The following is a 19,253-nucleotide window of genomic DNA, read 5'->3' as shown; positions in this document are numbered from 1 at the left end:
AAACCGTACTTTATAAGTAAGAAAAGTACTCCATATGCATTGCAACCATTGGATTGTGGTGGCCTCCATCTATTTGGGTAGAGTCCACCTCAAATCAATGACTTTCATGCAAAGGGGGAAGTTATCCCGATGTATAGGGATAGAAAAATCCTACACATATATATCTTGTGTTACGTTGTCTATTTTGCAATCCAAAAATGGTACCAAAATGAGCAAGTCTCACCACTATAACAATGATGCCCAAAAACAATCAACAAACTCCAACTAGAACGATTATTGGTTCTCACTATTTTTACAATACAAAGTTACAAACACAACACAGGTATCCCGGAATCAACCAAACTCCAACTACATCCACTTTGGTCTTCACTATCAGTACTATACAAACAGAAGAACATATTCCGACATGTGATGAAACACGACCTTTCGGCATTCAAAACAAAGCAATTGCAAGACGGTTGTGTGGCTGTTTACATCTAACATCACGCAATTGCAAGACGGTTGTGTGGCTGTTTACATCTAACATCACAAAACTGTTGGAGCGAAATGGGGCACTGCCTCTTAGGGAATTGTTACAAGCCAAACATCGGCAAAAATTACATGGTTGCTGCGGTACGTTGGAAATAATACCTGCATGAAGTAGACATAAAGCAATTCACGTTAGCACGCGATGAGCTTCCAGTAACTATGGGGGCTGGCTGAATTAAAGCACATATATATATATCAAGCTTAAGTCACTTTTATTTATTAAACTTAATATTATTCAATCTATCATCATACTATTATTTCTTTCATCAATTGTTGACGATAAGTTTTTAAAAACAGTTGAAAGGGAAGCTTAGTTAATTTCAGCTTTTTCAAAAATTATGAAATTTTCAAGCTTGAGCTTAAATTAATCAACACAAATATGATCCAGGCTCAAGTTTTAGGTAGTCAACTTGAGAGGAGGTCAAATAGCACAACTTGGAACATAAATCAACTCGTGTGCAGACCCTCAATTTGTACATCAAAGCACACAATAGATGTTCATGTACACATCGGGAAGTCATCGCGGTATGAAAAACAATTGTGATCAACTACCCACCCACCCCAGGGAGCACACCAACATCGAGAGAAAGAGAGAGACGTACACATAGATATCTATGGCATACATAGCTGCATATTTTCGTAGAAGACGTTCAACTGTGTACCATTCTGAACGATCTGAGGAGTCTTGATAACCAATTCTCGGCATGTGAATTGAAGCTGCCAAAATGAAGAAATAAGATAGGACTGGACATGCTTGTGTGAATACCCTTATGATCTAATTCGGAAAAGAAAAAAGTTTCCTAGCGAAGATGATATATCAGCTGACAAGTAAATCTATATCTATATCTATAGTATCTATATATTGTGAATTGCCAAAACTAGCCCTCAATGTGTAAAACATAAGACGTCAAATAGATATTTTTGTAATTTATATGCCCTGAGGAGATATATGGAAAAACATCATCGCCCCTCTCACAACCTCCACTTCATTCTCATAACTTATGTTTCGTTTGGACATGTACTTATAAAACGTTTTTGTAAAAGTATTTTTTAAAAACTTTTTACAAAATATTTTTAAAATTGTTCTAAGAATAAATATGTGTTTGGACAACTATTCTATAAAAACATTTTAACATTTCAAAAAATTCATGTTGTTCATCATTGCCTTCCATGGTTTCATGCTAAAAACATCTAAAAAACACCTTTCAAGTGTTCTTTAAAAACTATACTTGGAGAACACTTTTTAAAATATAGTTTTCAAAAACATTTTACAAAATTTTTATCCAAACACATACTTTAAATTTTTTTCACTTATAAAATACTAAAAATATTTTTAAAGTACATGTCCAAACAGAACCTTAATGTCATGTAACTCATTCCAAATTTAATGGGTGATGAGTTTTAGTTTTTCTGTTATTTTGGTTGACAAATATTTAGTTGTTTTCATTTTCCCGCTTAATTTTAGGTCAACAAATTATGTCAAACGTGTCATATGCTGCACATAAATATCTACACCAAAAGAAATGCACACAGACTTTGTTTCATAATATATGAGCGCACCTCGGTTATAAAATCCTAATTGTGCTTTATGTGAGTAGAATTTGATGACACTAGAGTCTAATGGTATATAGATAAAATCAAGTTGTTATGAAAATGTTAAAGAATGAAACAAGCGAAACAACAAAGGAGTAAGAGCAAGACATTCCCACAATTAATTATTAATAACATTAATTATGCAATTTATAACCATAACGTTACCATCAACTTAATGCCAAATCAGAGCAATAAGCCAAGTATTCAATTATCAGAATTAACGAGTTCAAGTAAGAACAGTGGCATTTGTTCGTTCTCTTCTAGCTAAAAGAAAAATTGTGGAATTAAAAAAAAATCTAACGTTGTTTTTTTGATGTCATCACTGCACGTCACTCCAAATCTGCACACGCTCATTAAGTCTTTCAAAAGGTTTGCCAAACATCAACCGGTTTTACATGATCAAGAATTTCAAAATCTAACCAATTAATTTAATTGGGTTGTTCAGCTTTCTCATCAGTAGAAAAATCATGAGAAGCACTAAAAAAACAATTCTCAGTGAAATTTTCGGTTTTGGAGTCAAAGGTGAGTGTATAAGTTCTAAATATATAATACTTTAAAAAAATAATAAAATTGTTCATAGCCTTTCTCAATTTAGCTAATGTTTCATTATTTCTTTATCTCAATCATTGACTAACAAAATGCAGGTTTCCAAAAGATTTGGAGTTCACGATATCACTCATAAGAAGAATGTCATCTGTTCATGGTGTCGAAAATTTTCGAAAAGGAAAAAAGTTAAAATAATAAACAACAATTTAAATAGATGTATGTTAATAGTTTCACCATATATAATGGTAAATATAGATGGCAAGGAACAAATACGACAACATGAAAAGATAAAATGTAGAAGTAAAAGTTAAAAGGTATCAATGAGAAAGTCGCAATCCACTCCATTACCATAACTTAAATTCTAACTAAATAAATATATATATTTGATCTCTACGCACACGTATATGCTAGATTATTATAGGTACGCAAATCTATGAAAAACAAGCAAATATTTACCAGAATGTTGAGCAGCTGAAGATGATGCCTTGGCAAGGCAAACTTCCAAATCAGTAATCGAGATATTGCTGCGTGGGACTTTACGCCTGATATTATATGACTGCACAACAGCTAAAGCTGCCCATTGAGGAGCATTACTTGTTGTAGTGCTCTGTGTACTTTGGTCATCTGCAGGTAGTTCAGAGCTAAGAAAATCCAAGTGACAGAAATAGATGGAAATAAAAAGAAATATTGGGGTTAAAATTGGAAGCACAATATTGTCAAAACTGGGAATAACAAATTGATAGTAAATATGTATGACAAAGGTCTTGAACTAGATTTGCACTTATCTTAAAAATAAAAGCATGTCTGAGCGATAATAACCCTACACTAGAGACGAAAGACAAAATCACCTTTAGTCACAGTTTAAATTTTAAGAAGATTATCATCGCCATTGCAAAAGGAATTCTACCAGTAACAAAGTACAACACGTAGCAGAACCTGTCAGGACAGAATTCAATCAGAGCAGAGAGCCGAAAACTGACCATTGATTTCTATGAGGTGTAGATCACCAAGATGAAGATCCCCGAATTCTGAAGCTTGCTCATATGCATGGGGAACAGTAGGTGCAACTCTAGCCAATGCATCAAATAGACCCCCACGGCCCCACTTTCCTGAGTTATCGACACAGCTGTTCAAAGAATTTTAGTTTAGTCCAAGGCTTTCACACAAATTCTGAGTTCTAAAACAGATGAAGGGCAATCACAGAGCAGTTATAACTTTAATATGAACAGAATGCTTTTAGTGACTGACATTAAGGTAGGGTTTGCAAAGAAATGAACAAAATTGTAAAGAAAAGTACATAATAACTTTTTTTAAGCATTTGCAAACACTACCTATTATCTACCTGAATATAATTGTGGGCTGTAAAGGACAAGCAATTGATGTGTTAGTGCAGTCACCATAAACAAAATGAACTGAACCAGAATCTGATATTACATCCAAGTCGCTCGGGCCCAAAGGATTGCTGACTGCTAGTGAATGATACCCAAGAGATTCCCATTTAGATAGTTTCTCCTCCTCTGACTTCTTCCGACCGGCTTCAGCTTTAAGATGCTTCTCGTCAGACAATTGTCTTCTATTTCTCAATTTCAATACATCACTGTCATCTGCTTGGGAGGCCTGCTTGAATTTCTCAACCCATGAAGCATACGAAGCCTCATCACGTCCAGGATCAAAAGCGAGAGACCTTGAACCTTCTTGCACCACTAGATTTTGGCGATCCTTAAAATCCATTGGATTGATCTCAAACTTTCTGTCACCCACGTTTGACCTTAACTCATGGCGGGATCCAATAACCTTGTCAGCCAGACAAATTAATTCACCCATATTCAGTTGAGCTGACTTTTCCGAATTAATCTCCAGAGGATCAAAATTATGCAGCCCAAATATAATAGATTTTAAATCACCAGCTTCAGCTCCCCCATTATTTCCATCACGATTCAAAATATCCTCTCCTATGACATTATGACTCAGCTGTAACTTCCTTTCTGCTCTCCGCATGATAACCTGCATGTATTCAACTGTCAACCATCAACCAAATGTCTAAATGTGATAAACTGAAAAAATAATAACGCGACCTCACCTCTTCAATAGTATGTCCAGTAACTAAATTCATGGACAAAACATGATTGGTTTGACCAATTCGATGTGCACGCTGCAAAGCCTGCTTATCGACTTGTGGATTCCAATCTTGCTCATAAAATATAACCTAGAAAGAGCTAAAAGGCTCAAATCAGTTATGATCATACAATTCACATTGCATTGTGTGGACAACCAAATTCCATAATTCCAGAAACATCCAGAAAAAAGAAAAAAATAACATACTTGACATCAACTTTAGGACAGATATAAGTGACGAAACCTAACACCTGCCATGGGGTCTCTTTAATAAAGGACAAGTGGTTATGACATCCCTAGCTTCTGATAAGTAAGCATGCATACCAGCATTAACATTTCCTCAGATAATCACAGTAGAATCAAAATTTATTGCTTACACTAATCCTCACTTCATTGTTATAATTGATACACACCATGCTGCAGATTGCGTGAAAAATCTGCACCAATTGCCTAAGCTAGATTTCACCAAAGAATTTGTCACGTACACCGTCAGTTCAAATGCAGCATGTTTGCTGAAGGAAAAAACAAATATTTTGAATCTCGTGTCCATTCGCAGCTTATGACCGGTAATTGCATATAACAGTGATATTGACAACATCCAAGTGTCAAGACAAATGAAAAGCTAAGGTAACAAATTAGCAATAAAGCATGTGAATGACCTAATTTATACATAGGATTAGCAAGGAATTTTCATTTGATCGACCAGTATGTTTCAAGAGAATACTATGGTGCAAGATAAGATATTCAACGGTTATACGACGAGGACAACTGAGTGAGTATAGCAAAATTGGATATAAAAATGCACACTTACTGAATCAGCAGCTACAAGATTTAATCCCACTCCCCCAGCTCTTGTGGAAATCAAAAAGATAAACGGAATGTTCATTTCAGTATCAGAACTGTAACTTCCTTCAACAGATTTTCGGCTGAAACTTCTAATTGCAGCAAAGCGCTCCTCTGCTCGAATTGAACCATCAAGGCGCTCGTATGTATATTTCCTGAGCTCTAAAAAGTCCTGCACACACATATGACGAAAAACCTTTAGGGACTAATATGAAGTCACTCCAGGTGGTATAGTTTAATGAATTAAATAGTAGTTACGACACTAGCCTGTAAAATATCAAGAGTATGAGTCATCTGAGCAAACAATAGAACCCGATGCTGAGAATTGTGCAGCTTCTGAAGTAGCTGGTCTAAGATAAGAAGTTTACCACTAGCCTGATGAAATAAAATTTCAGGTACAAAGAACGGATTAATCATAGAAAGACTAAATAAACCTGAAAGTTCAAATTAACTTATGAAAAATTGAGAATTCAAGAAAGCACAAAAAATGTGTCAAATGCAGGGCTAGTTGTATTCTCCACCAATTTCTTTTTGCTGGCACTAGTTACTGAAATGGACATGAGCGTATTTTACACTTAGAAACTTCATTCACTCAATATAGTCTTGTAAATAGCTGTTTCACAGGGTTTGTGAATTACGCTACCTGAACTAGGTGCTCACCCTCTTGGTATGGTTCAGGCTCAATACCTGGGAAAAGGTACGGGTGACTACATGCTTTCCGTAGCTGAATCACCTGAAGGATAAGCATATAATATGCATCATGTATGCGACTTGGAAATAAGAAATATGGTATCAACATAACCAGAAGCACAAACAAACAAAACAGTGAACAAATAAAAATAAATCAGCATACAATATTATGCAATGATGGAGCAGTGGAAGTTCTGGAGGCTATAGCAAGGAGCCTTGGAAGTTCCTTCCTCATTATTGACAAATAAACCTTCTCCTGCAGAGAAACCAAAGGCGCAATCCTGTCAACAAGAACTTCGAATTATCAAGGGACTATGTAATAGAATACTAAACAACAAAAGACAGCAAAACAGGAAAAACTCAAAAACAGCTGTGATACAAGTGATAAACTAACTCGTTTAAAGCTGCTTCCTTAAGGAATCACATCAAGCAGGCAAGCAATAACAGTAAAACAGGCAGTCAGAAACTAACACAGTAATCTCAGTAATAGGTGGCAGCAAAAGAGTTCCAGACTCCATAAGTTTAGATTTGGTTCTTCGAAGCATGAATGCGCCGAGCACATATTTTAAGATCTTAAACTGTTCCTTCGCCTTTTCTCCATCATGACCTGCTCAGAGAAGGAATTCAAAATATCAAGATAGAGTTTCTCAAAACAGAAGTACCTCTATTTTTATAAGAAATTTCAAAGCATTGACAAGACAGTAGTTATAATCATGGCAATTCGTGCAGCACTTTTTTAATTCATGAAAATGATAATCTCACTAGCTAAGTGTTCCATCAAGAGTTCCATCTTAAGATGCAAAATGTACTTCGTAGAAGGTATGAGTGAATAAATTTACACATAGGGTCTCCAGCTTCTGAGAAAGCGGACAAAAACTGCTCTTTTGTTCCAAATATGGAAGCCATACAGAAGTGCAACAATGCCCATAGTTCTGTGAGATTGTTTTGAATAGGTGTGCCAGTCATCAGCAATTTTCGTGGCATGACAAACCTCTCTCTTAGTGTATGGTACAAAACCTAAATAAAAGCAGAAGCCTGTAACATCAGCCAAAAAGGAAGCTCAAGAAATCATGCGTAAGGTAATTACAGTCAAACCACCAATCTTACCTTACACGCATTTACCACCAGGTTAACATACAACACTGAGAAAGAAATGAATCTAACAAGATCACTATTTCAGAGATGAGTCAAAACAGTCATCCTACCCTACACTTGGAGACAGATTTAAAATTTTTTGAGGAGAACTTTCAGCATGTCACGATTTCCTAGCCGAACAGTCACCACCCTAGTTATCCATACCCTGGTTTAGAAACCAATAATCATATGATGATAAAAAATGTAGCCCAGCTAAGAATGCGAAACAAGCTTAAAATTGCAGGGAAAAAATTGTTGCATAATGCTTACACCTGAAATAAATCAAAATAGTCAACTCATTTGATGATTAACACCTTGATTATAACCACGTCTAGCATTGCAGCTACGTAATAGTTACCCATCACAAGAGTAGACTTTCTGCAGAAACTCAAATCACTTTCTTGAATTATTTTTAATTGCATAATCTCTTAACATACACTGGAAGGGTTTTTGAGTCTCTGCGCTTCATCAATTATTGTGTAATCCCAAGGGAACTGGCAGAGAAAATCCTGATCAATCAGCGCTATGTCATAAGTTGTTAATAGCACATCAAACGACCATGATGGAACCTATAAGACACCAAAGATAGTCAGTGCATGGTATGTCATTGTATTTTACTGCAAATTATCAGATATGAGAGAGAATGTGAAAACTTTCAATTGGGCTAAAAAACATGCGTAGACCCAAAACTTACACCATAAGATAATGACTGATTTTTTATGTACTCATACATTTCCCATCGTAATTTACGTCTATGTTCTTTCTCACCGACATAACGAAGTAATCTCAACTTTGGAGCAAAATTGGCTACTTCAGACACCCAACTATCTGTCACGCTGAGAGGACATAGCACAACTGTGAAAAATGTTAAAAAATTTAAGTAGAATAATGAACTGAAAATTATAATAATCAAAATTCCAAACCAAAGAATAGATGGTGAGACTAAAATGCATTTACTTACGGAATGGCCCAGTAGACTTCCTGGATACCTTCAGATAACTCAAAAGAGATATAGCTTGTAAAGTCTTCCCAAGTCCCATCTATAGGAAAATCAAACACATGGAGGAAAATAGCCATTGCAAATGAAATTATCAAGCTTGTTTCTATAGAGTGCCGTTGACTTTTTCCCAAACAAATACCACAGAACCACCACATTGCATATTTAAGACTCGAGGGAATAAAGAATTCATATAAACTCTGATTATTTCTACCAAATACCAAATTCTTGATATGCTATGAGAGGCCACAAAAAATGTAAACCTAATAAGTTGGAATGCTAAGATAACTCAATACATCATGACATTTGACAGCACTTTGCTCTCTAGCATTCACCAGAGTTCATAAAATCTAAGCGGGTTACCTCGTGAAATAATCATCTAACTTCCTTATTTAAAATACTTTTACACTAGCATATATATGTATGCATTTGATAGCATGACACTGCAGATATTATTGTCTATGAATATTCAAGGAGGTTTGGGGATTTCTTTGTACCAATTCAAAATTATAGAAAGCAAAAACGTTTGACTCGACCACTTTTCATGTGATTTAGAGATAACGCTGGACAAAATGCAATTTTAAATTCCATCTTTGATGCAACCGAGTTAATTCTAGACTTAAAATTTTATTCTGCTCCACATCAATAATAGCCCTTCCAGTAACTCATGTAGCTACAAATTCCTAATTCAGAGGCTCCACGACAAAATGCTTCTGCACTACAAAATGATAAGAAAAACGTTAACAAGAACTCTACACTTTCGCAAATATTTCGTTTTGATTAACTAACCAACCATTAAAAAAATAAGCATTTTCCCCAACATTAAGATCTTTCATTCATAATAATTACTGGTATATAATCCTAGAAAAAAACTCAGCACGCCGTTGGCTTTGAAAGTTAACCTCGTACACAACCGGGAATCTCACCTCATCTCCTGCAAGTCATGACCATAACAATGCTACTTCAATTTACGAATTAGCACAAAATTACCAAAGCAAAAACCAAAAAAAGAAAAAAGAAAAAGAAAGAAGAAGCAAGAATTAACGAATCTTGATGTTAGATGTACCAAGTATGACGTTGACGCCGAGGTGGTACCGCCGGATGAGCCAGGAGACACCTTCGACTTGGTGATGTTTGAGCGTAGCCATTATCTCCAGCTCGGAGACGTCGACTGGTGCATCTGCGGAGGCGCGAGAGTCTCCGGCGTAGACGTACTTGGCCCCCTCGATCAGTCTCTGCTCGTAGTTCATGTTTTCGCCCGAACAGCGACAACCGACCGCGGCGGGAATTTGTTCGTTGTAATGTACTAGAAATTGAAGATGGGCCGCTGCGGTTCTATTTGACCGGGCCGAAAGGTGTTCGGCCCAAAACAAAGATCCGTGATATATGTGTCTCAATTTATAACAGTCTTATTTCCTTCCCTTCTACCCCTAAACCCCAAAATTTGAAAAACCGCAGACCCCGCCACCGCCGCAGTGCAGCCGATATCCGCCTCAACCATGGCGGGGACGGGCTTCTCCACAACTTCTTCATTTTCCTCCTCTTTTTCGTCTTCTTCTCCCTTTTCGCTTGGTGTCCAAAACCCTAGTTCCAACCCAACCTCAACCACTTCCGCGATTTCCTTTGGTTTCGGCTCCGGAACGGCATCTTCCACCACAGGGGCAGCTGCAACCGCATTCGGCGGTTCCTCAATCTTCAGCTCGTCGCCTTCCCCTGCCTTGAATTTATTCGGGTCTTCTATCGGTTCAGGCCTCACATCAAACATATTTGGATCATCTTCTGCATCAGGTTCGACTCCAACTTCCAACCGTTTTGGATCTGGGACGACTCCCAGCGCTTTCGGATCTTCTGCTTCAGCAATTACTTCCAGCTCCTTTGGATCCTCTTTATCTAGTTCGGCGCCAACTCCAAGTATTTTCGGTTCGGGTTCTGCACCCAGCCTGTTTGGGTCTTCTACCCCGGTTTCCACGTCTATTCCTTTTGGTTCATCGTTGTCTGGGTCAGCCTCCTCTTCTGCGGCTCCCGCTTCAATTCCTTTCGGATCCCCATCTTTGGGTACGGGTAATACTGCTAGCATGTTCGGGTCAAGTTCAGCTGCTGTGGCCGGATCACCATCGCCTTCATCATCACCATTTGGTACCTCGACATTATTTGCATCCCCTGCTCCGGGATCTTCAAACTTATTTGGGTCCGGCAATGCCCCAACTTCTAGCCCTTTCGGATTCCTCTCTGGAGCTTCTAATAGCAGTTCCACCGCACCGCCGTTTGGATCTGGTCTAGCCACATCGTTCAACCTAATTGGATCGTCTTTGTCATCATCAAATACCGCAAACACTGCTCCCCTATCCGAGTCAGGTCCAAGCCCAGTGGCAAATGTGTTTGATGGTAAGTTCCCAGCTGGCGGTCTATTTGCCCCCTCCACACCTTCATTTTCAACAAATGTAGCATCAGTGGGAAATACACCATCGTTTGGATCAAGCTCTGGGTCAACTTTAGGCCTTTTGGGTTCCTCTTCGTCCATGTTTAGTTCATCTCCAGCTACCTTGTTCGGTTCATTAAGCTCTTCCTCCTCAGCTACATCATCCCCATTACCTACCAATGTTTCAAGCTCAGCTTCTTCGGCACCTGGATTTTCATTCGCCACTAATCCATTCGCCACCGCATCTAGCTCTCTCGGAAGTGCACCATCATTTGGATCAACTTCTGTGTCAACTTTAGGCCTTACGGGTTCCTCCTCATCCATCTTTAATTCATCTCCAGCTCCCCTGTTCGGTTCGTTGAGCTCTTCCTCTACAGCTACATCATTCCCCGCACCTACCAATGCTTCAAGCTCAGCTTCTTCAGCACCTGGATTTTCTTTCGCCAATGCATCTGGTTCTCCTGGATTTTCATTCCCCTCAGCATCAGCTACTGGCCTGGGAACTGCTGCCACTACGCCCACAGCTTCATTTTCAACAGTGCCTGCCTCTGCAGCTTCTGGTTTTTCATTTTTAAAGAGCACTACCAGTTTAGCATCAGGAACAACTTCATCATCGTTCTCGCCCAGTTTTGGCACTACAGGGTTTCAATCCTCTACTTTGACATCGCCTCTGTCAAGTGTGCCCACATCAAAAGCCGCTGCAGCTGCTAGCACCCCTTCAGTTACAACCGCATCATTTCTAACTGCTGCTAGTTCTGGTTTGACCCTCTCTGTTTTATTGGTACTGCTCATGCAGTGTCCACAGCATTGAATATTGTTGCATCTGCTCCATCTTCAGGTTTTACGGGTTTCAGCACTGCTTCATCTGGAGCCTCAAGTGCCTTCGCTTTATCTTTGAAATCACCCATAGCTGCGTCCTCAGTGTCATCTCAATCACAATCGGTTTCTGCCCTGCCATCTCCTGGTAAATTTCTATTCTCTTATTGGAATTTTTATACTTGTGCATATTAGTCCAAATTCAGTAAATAACATTTTCTAGATGTTGCACTCTTGTAATCAGTGTGGTTGAGGAAGAATAATGTTGATATATTACTAGTAACTATGTTTGTATCTTTCTGTTCCACTGAAGTAAACAAATTGTTGATTTTTTCCTAATCATTCAGACTTCTGAATGAAGTAGGTGTAATTACTTTATAATTTTGTGGACATTATATTTTACTCTTCTATCAGCCTTTTCTTGCAAAATAATGAATGAGTTTAGGTGAGGTTGGTATTTGACATTGAGCAATGGGCCATTTGCTGCTGCTGCATTGACCAAGTCATATAGTTTATCAAATTTCTACTCTCTTGAATGTTCAGTCAGAGGAATGTTTGCTTGCTTATTTGAGCTCTTTCTTTTACCTCTACCTTTTTTTAATTTAATAAAAAAAACAATGATGACGATATTGGTTGATAGCGGGTTATGTGAATCCTTTTTCAGTTGAAATTGGAAAAGAAAGGTTCCGTTATAACAGTTTAATAAATTTTCATTGTTTGACTTTGGTGTTTCCCATGGATGTTTATCACCATAATAGAAAAACTCCTTTATTTGAAAGCATGCATTCAATGGATTTTTATCCTTTATTTGAACTTTCTTCATCTTTATTTATTATTGTTATTGTTATTATATTATTATTATTATTATTATTATGAAATCTTATTTTTCTTAAAAATAATATATTTTAAAGGCGCTGTTGGTGAGGATAATGGTTTTGGTGGTATTGGAATTTGAAGTCCAATTATTTGAGTAGACTGCAAGATACGTAAAACCAAAATTTTTTGTTTGATAGCCTTATGTAGGCTCCATCGATCATTAAAAGCCTAGTACAGGCGGTATCAAGTCCTTGAAATAGTTTTCTTTGTTCCTTGTGGCAAAATGATGACAATGAGCTTTGATTAGATAAACTCTTCAAGCTTTCAGTTCTGGATGCGATAGATTGAGGGGATACTAGTTAGATATGAGATAACTCACTAACAAAACTTTCTCATTTTTTCCTTGCTTTGGTGTGTCATTATCAATCATGATGTTCATGTGCTCGCCCCACTACCAATTGCAACTATGTTTCTTTCCATATATTTTATATGAAGCTAGCGGCAATTAATGCATTGCTTCTCTTACATGTTGGTTTATGTTAGACTGTTGATGTGTTTGTAGGTGCTCCAAGTTTTGCTTCAACAGCTGCGACAAGTTCAACTGCCAGTTCTTCTGCGCAAACAACATCATCCCTTGTTGTATCTTTTAGTAGTGGGTCTGTATGTCCCCCCGGTCCTATCTCTTTTTGTCGTATTATTCACTGCTAAGTGTATAAATATTTGTTAGCTGCAATTTCAGGATGTTCCAACTTCCAATCCCAGTTTTAGATTGAATCGTGCTTATAATCGCTATTTTCGTTGTTTCTTGGTGGTCAATATTTCCTGAAACTTATTATTTAGCATATAGATTGAAGACCTCTGTATCCAATCACTTTGAAAGAGCAGATAAAACAGCATTTTGATAGTCTTACTATCACACAAGAACGTAATATTTCCTGAAAAGATGGGCATAAAAATGTTAAGATACTTAACAAACAAATACAAGTGAATGCACAGAATATCAAAGTTTTAGTGGTTGAATGAAAAGTTTAATTCTGTGGATTATGAGATTTGTGACCACACTCTGGTTCCTATCCCCTCTTGAACTTGAGAATGAGGAGTGAAGAGTAGATTTCCGGCTGACATAGGAATATAAGCCAATAAAAGGTTAACAGTTTGCCAGTTGGATTACTAGCAAGAATTTACCAAAAGTATTTAATGCATATTAAATGAGTAACTCATAGCAAAATTTATCTGGTGCTTTATTAGGTATGGATCAAATACAGGAAACTTTTTGTTCGGTTGATCTATTTTAGGTTTAAAACACTTATTCTCTCTATGTATTATTCTTGTATCGTAGGACTACTTCACCAACCAGCGCAGCATTAGCCTCTGCACCCAAGCTACCGTCCGAAATTACTGGGAGAACTGTTGAGGAGGTAAATGTTTTTTGCACAAGGTGGTGTGTGTGTTTTTTTTTTTTTTTAATTTTTATCAACAGCATGCTTATGATCTGTGTAAACTTTACCTAGCAGAAACATTAAAAGAAATTGTCTGCTCCTAAAAATTTTTATCAGCCAACTCCTGTGTGTGTTTTGGGCAGTGTTCTAAAAGTCGGCGCCTAGGACCTGCCTAGGCGCTAGACGGTTGCCCACCGTCCCGATTTTTAGACAGTTGAAGCTTCTGGGAGTTATTATATTAATTGACCATCTAGACCGCCTAATCGCCGCCTAGACGCCTCAAAATCCGCCTAGATTAACATATATATAAATTTTTTATTTTACTTTTTTTAAAAAAAAGATTATTTGGCATATTTGCTTATCAATTTGTAGCGGATGAAGACGAGAAATATGTCATGTATTTCAAGTTTGAATTTGATAAAGAAGAATTATTAGAGAAATGTTAAGATGAACAAGAATAATTAGATATTTAGACTAAAAACACAACTTAGGCAGATGAATTCGATAATGACGAATTATTGGAGAAGTATTAAGATGAACCGGACTAGAATAATCAGATATTTTGCCTTAAAAGAAAAAACAGGCCTAGGCGGCCGCCTAAGCGTCTAGGCGCTAGGCGGTGGGTGACCGTCCGCCTACCGCCCAACGCTTTTTAGAACATTGGTTTTGGTCACCACTTATGTGAAAATATTTTTTGTAGATCATCAAGGAATGGAATGCTGAACTACAGGAGAGGGCTGGAAAATTTCAGAAGCAAGCTAATGCAATTGCTGAGTGGGACCGTAGGATTTTGCAGAATCGTGATGTTCTTCTTACGCTTGAGGTAGTTCACTGATACCGTATTAATGTGATTCTATGCCAATGTTTAATTTTTTAGTTTCCTTTATATTTAAGCCTTAATTGGTGGGGTTTAGTAGTATTGCCTGTCAGTATTTGTTGGATCCATGTGCACTTCCTTTTTCTATTTTTATGTATGCTGCATTTGTTTTTTATGTTTTCTACCTTGAAGATGCTGTCTCTGTGCTTCAGTTTTTTTATTCATTCACCTGGTGTGCGAGGAAAAGTATTGTTTATACAAGTCTTCTCATTTACTGCAAGTCTTCTCATTTACTCTATTTTTTTTAACTCTTGTACATTTCAGATCACTTAAATGGGCTATAATTACTGCCTGATTGATTGTGGATGCAATAAAAGAATTTTGTGATCTCCTAAAAAACTTCAATTCTGAGATTAAATTAATCTGGAACTTATATAATGATTAGGTGCAGGTCAAAGCTTATAGAGTCAGACAGATTCTCGTCCAATTCGTGGTCTTGAATATTAGAGTCCATTGTGTTTATTAAATGGCAGTTTCTCAACTTAGTATGATTTGGTTCTAGGAAAAGAATTAACTGCTTTTTAAAAAAATATTTAGACAAGTACACTTTTTTGTGTTCTCTCAAAAGTTTGCTTGTTTCAGTTACTTTCTTTTATTGATATGAAATGTTAATTGTTGTTCATATGCATTTGAGACCACATGAATCAAATTCTCTAGGCAAAGGTCTATTAAAAACATCAAAAGAAAGTTACAATCTACTCGAAAAATCAAAATGATGATATTCAGTTAACTAATTCCTAATTAAAAATAATGAATATGGCTATGACATAAAGTTATATGTTCCAACTTGACACCCATCAACCTAATGTTTTTGTTCTGTGGGTCTATCTTTCCTGTTTCTGAGTGATATGCAGTAGTCCAATGCCCTTCAATTACCTTACTGATGCATTCATGCCCCTTCTTGACATTGTTTTTTTATTGGCCTAATATTGGCCTTTTGGATCAGAATGATGTATTTTATTTATCACAATTTTGGGCTTAATCGAAGTCGAAGTCATTTGAAAGGCTACTCAATTATTGATTGCTGACTGTGAATTTCGTTGCCTTTCCACATGACATTGTTTGAAGGCTTAGTCAAGCTGTATGAGCGATCGATTTAAGAATTCAACTCATTGACTTTTTGGATTTATCCTTAAGTTTAGCCTGTATCATATTTATTGTTGGCTCTGCTGGTGAATTTAACTCTTGAAATTTTGCATCAGAGTGAAGTTGCAAAAGTTGTTGAGACCCAGGGTAGATTGGAGCGGCAGTTGGAGCTGATTGAAACTTATCAAGATGAGGTACATACTCTTATTGTTTTATGTGCTTTGCTTTAATATAAAGGTGATTGATTATATGACATGTAAGTTTACTTTTGTTTATTCTCAAGTGTAATTCTTCCATAGTGATTTTTGCCTTTTTATTTTTCCCTTGTGCGAAAAACTTGGGACGTGTTTTTATATTTACTGAATTCTTTTGCAGTAATTAATTATGGGTTTAACTTTTAAGAATTCTTGGTAGTTGGTGACATATTTTCCTTATAACTTAGGTTTCATATAAATCTAATATTACTATCATGCCAAAAATCTTAGAGTGGAGGAGGATCTCAGATCTAGAGTGCTATTTGCATCGGTTCCATAACTAATTCTTGTGTTACATCATTGGTTGTTAGGTTGACAAGGCCTTGCAAAGTATGGAGGAAGAAGCTGAGCGTATATATAGAGAGGAGCGTGGATTACTGCTTGATGACGAGGCTGCATCTACCAGAGATGCAATGTTAGCATTCCTTTTGCTTGGTTCTTGTAGATTCCTTTGTCTTGACTGTCTCCATCTCTCATCTCAGTTTTTTTCCATTATCGGTTTTAAAACATTTCTCAGCATGAAATTTGAACATTGTCGTTGGGTTATGAGATTTTGGCATTACTGTATCAGTGTATCTTACGTCTAGCTGTTAGAATGACCGACGGTTTTCCATGCAATGAACTGTTGAGTCCATTGGGCATCAAATTACCTTCGAGTTTACATTGAGCTATTGAGTGGCTTGGTGGAAGTGAAAAAGTACTGTTGATTTACTGTTTTTAGTCTAGCTATTAGAATGACCGACAATTTTCCATGCAATGAATCGTTGAATTGGGCGTCAAATTACCTTCCAGAGTTTACATGGAGCTAATGGCTTGGTGGAGTGAAAAAGTATCGTACTTTAGTGTTTTTAGTCTAGCTATTAGAATGACTGACAGTTTTCCATGCAATGAACTGTTGAGCCATTGGGCATCAAATTACCTTCCAGAGTTTACATTGAGCTATTGAATGGCGTGGTGGAGTGAAAAAGCATATTGATTTGCTGTTTTTAGTCTTATAGGTCATTGTCATTAATCTTATTGATTGCAGGTACGAGCAGGCTGAAATGATAGAACGAGACCTCGAGCACATGACTGAACAGATTAAATCTATTATCAATTCTATTAATGCCAACAAAGTAAGTACTTCTATTTTAAATGTGTTTATTTTTGTCTTAATAGATTTGAATAGACAAGACGTTACTATTATTTCAAAATTAGGGTGGAGAGCTTGATGCCATGGATGGAATGACTCCTCTCGATGTCGTTGTTCGAATCTTAAACAATCAGCTCAGTTCATTGATGTGGATTGATGAAAAGGTGAGAAACTTAACTCTGATTCTTCGTCAGATGCTGTTGGATTTGTTATGAGCAGCAAATACCATCCCTATTATTTTATGGTGAAACAAATTTGGAGTTTTGCTTCAATCTGAAATATTTGAATTATGCAATTACCAGGAATTTGTGTTGCAATTACAGTTAAAATTGGAAACCGAAACATTTCACTATTTAATTTTCCAAACTGTTATGAGTTAGAACAATCCATGTCAAGGGGTTTTGTGTGTGCGGATTGCATTTGGACTGTTTGAAGGATCGGTTCATGTTGAAATAATGGTGTTTCTGGGTGACCCTTCAATAGAAAATTAGAAACCGAACTATTAATGCTAGCAATCACCAAAATCATAAAAAGAGGGTTCAATATGATACATATGTGTGTGTGTGTATGTATGTATGTATATGTATTGTCTTTTTATCTTCTCTCCCAAAGAATGAATCTTTCCATTTATGATCAAATTAAAAAAATGTAATATTATAATAATGGTAGAGTCAAGATTCATTTTGTTTTTCTTTTGCTATTTTCTGCATTGACCTTCACACGTCTGAGTGACAAAATTTGGTTTTTATTTTTACTGTTTTATCATTTCTTTTCCATTCGATATGTTGCAACTTCCAATTTATGTTTTAAGTAGAAAATCTCTTCATTCTTCCATTCACACATTTCCTAACAAATATGGCGCCAAGCAAAATTTCGTGTGATTCAGTTAATAGAATAAATGTTCCATGGACCGTCGTTTGAGATGAAGAACATCTTAAACCTTGGCATGTCCTCGAGTATTTGCTGTCTCTCAATTCTCAAGTGTTTCATTGCAAATTTGAAAATCATATATTTCTGATGGTTTGTGTAACATGACAGGCAGAAGAATTCTCTTCGCGTATCCAGAAGCTCGCAAACCAGGGTTCTGCTACAGATCGTGAATTGACGCGACCAAAGCTATGGTTGAATTGAGATGTAAATTTTTTAGGCGTAGTGTATTTCGTGGCTTCAATCCTTCATTTTTATCTCAAAAAATGTTCATCTGATGTCACATTTCAGATCTTAGGATATGTTGTTCTCGTACAACTAACTCTTTATTACATATTTGTTGCTAGAATTAATGTTAGGAAAAAATTAAGTCGCAGATTTGACTCGAGCTCGTGTATAATCTGTTGAGCAGCTCTGTTTGGAACTTTGGATTCAACTTTTGAGATTTTCGTCTTGGAGCTACTGTCTGGATGTATATTTAATAGAGTACTAGTAAACGTGGCACACACATTGTGTGTGTAACAAAAAATTCAGTTACGTTCTCTTTTTTATTTTATTTTTCTGAATTTTTTTTGTACTTCTGATTAACATATTATTGCGAAAAAAAATCATATGAAAAATAAAATGTAGAAACCAAATAAAAAATATGATGAAAATTAAGAAGTCATTAGATGATTGAAATTACTGTATTATAAAAAAATAGTTTTTTATGTGAAAGTGGAGTTTAGTGGGGGATTGTGGGTAGGAAGGTTAATTATTATGGAATAATAATATAAGAAGTGGATGAGGGGCAAAAATGGAAACAAAAGATGGTGTCCACATGAGCGGTTTTTCTAGGTGCCTCAAGTATTATAATATAGTATAGATATTACACCAAACCTCCCTATGAAATATTGAAAATACACACTTCTTCCTGTGAAATTTTAATAGGCATTTCAACCCTTAACCTTTTGTGATAATTGTACGTTTAACCTTTGCAACGACGATTTTGTTGAACATGCGCTGTTTTTGTGCCAAAATAACTTTTTTTTAAAATAATAT

General features: G+C 36.6%; 2 protein-coding genes across 4 annotated transcripts; one reads left to right on the top strand and one right to left on the bottom strand.

Annotated features, from left to right (window-relative positions):
- Positions 1-248: 248 nt before the first annotated feature.
- On the bottom strand, positions 249-9,806 carry LOC140882715 (probable helicase CHR10). 3 transcript variants are annotated; one of them, XM_073288882.1, is made up of 17 exons: positions 9,513-9,805; positions 9,373-9,380; positions 8,411-8,489; positions 8,144-8,304; positions 7,887-8,018; positions 7,155-7,332; positions 6,787-6,922; positions 6,479-6,596; positions 6,269-6,358; positions 5,893-6,000; positions 5,594-5,797; positions 4,748-4,873; positions 4,010-4,671; positions 3,648-3,793; positions 3,124-3,291; positions 1,131-1,245; positions 249-630 (listed from the first exon to the last, which is right to left on the bottom strand). In XM_073288882.1, exons 1-17 carry the CDS (start codon positions 9,694-9,696, stop codon positions 597-599), a joined length of 2,649 nt encoding a protein of 882 aa, XP_073144983.1. In that variant the 5' UTR covers positions 9,697-9,805; the 3' UTR covers positions 249-596. The 3 variants fall into 3 exon arrangements, with proteins under 3 accessions (XP_073144983.1, XP_073144981.1, XP_073144982.1); XM_073288880.1 differs by lacking the exon at positions 9,373-9,380 and having other exon boundaries at positions 8,144-8,285; positions 9,513-9,806; XM_073288881.1 differs by lacking the exon at positions 9,373-9,380 and having other exon boundaries at positions 9,513-9,640.
- Positions 9,807-9,815: 9 nt separating this feature from the next.
- Positions 9,816-18,588, top strand: LOC140882716 (uncharacterized). Its single transcript, XM_073288883.1, has 10 exons — positions 9,816-11,623; positions 11,704-11,829; positions 13,060-13,153; positions 13,837-13,915; positions 14,637-14,759; positions 16,016-16,093; positions 16,465-16,568; positions 17,181-17,268; positions 17,351-17,449; positions 18,324-18,588. The coding sequence occupies exons 1-10, from the start codon at positions 9,946-9,948 to the stop codon at positions 18,414-18,416; spliced, it is 2,562 nt and encodes an 853-aa protein (XP_073144984.1). The 5' UTR covers positions 9,816-9,945; the 3' UTR covers positions 18,417-18,588.
- Positions 18,589-19,253: the final 665 nt, after the last annotated feature.

Source organism: Henckelia pumila, chromosome 2 (genome assembly GCF_033568475.1).
Source record: "Henckelia pumila isolate YLH828 chromosome 2, ASM3356847v2, whole genome shotgun sequence".
Classification (NCBI taxonomy): Eukaryota; Viridiplantae; Streptophyta; class Magnoliopsida; order Lamiales; family Gesneriaceae; genus Henckelia; species Henckelia pumila.
The sequence above is the reverse complement of the archived record's forward strand: the minus strand, read 5'-3'. Positions and strand labels throughout refer to the sequence as shown.

Bases quoted from the DNA above. Each gene is read 5' to 3' on its own strand.
- LOC140882715 (XM_073288882.1), bottom strand. From the start codon at position 9,696: ATGAACTACGAGCAGAGACTGATCGAGGGGGCCAAGTACGTCTACGCC. The intron at 8,019-8,143 runs GTAAGTTTTGGG...GGTGTCTTATAG, and splicing joins ATCAGTCATTATCTTATGGT to GTTCCATCATGGTCGTTTGA. The intron at 6,359-6,478 runs GTATGCTGATTT...CTTATCCTTCAG, and splicing joins CTCCATCATTGCATAATATT to GTGATTCAGCTACGGAAAGC.
- LOC140882716 (XM_073288883.1), top strand. From the start codon at position 9,946: ATGGCGGGGACGGGCTTCTCCACAACTTCTTCATTTTCCTCCTCTTTT. The intron at 11,624-11,703 runs GTTTGACCCTCT...CTCCATCTTCAG, and splicing joins TCTAACTGCTGCTAGTTCTG to GTTTTACGGGTTTCAGCACT. The intron at 13,916-14,636 runs GTAAATGTTTTT...TATTTTTTGTAG, and splicing joins CTGGGAGAACTGTTGAGGAG to ATCATCAAGGAATGGAATGC.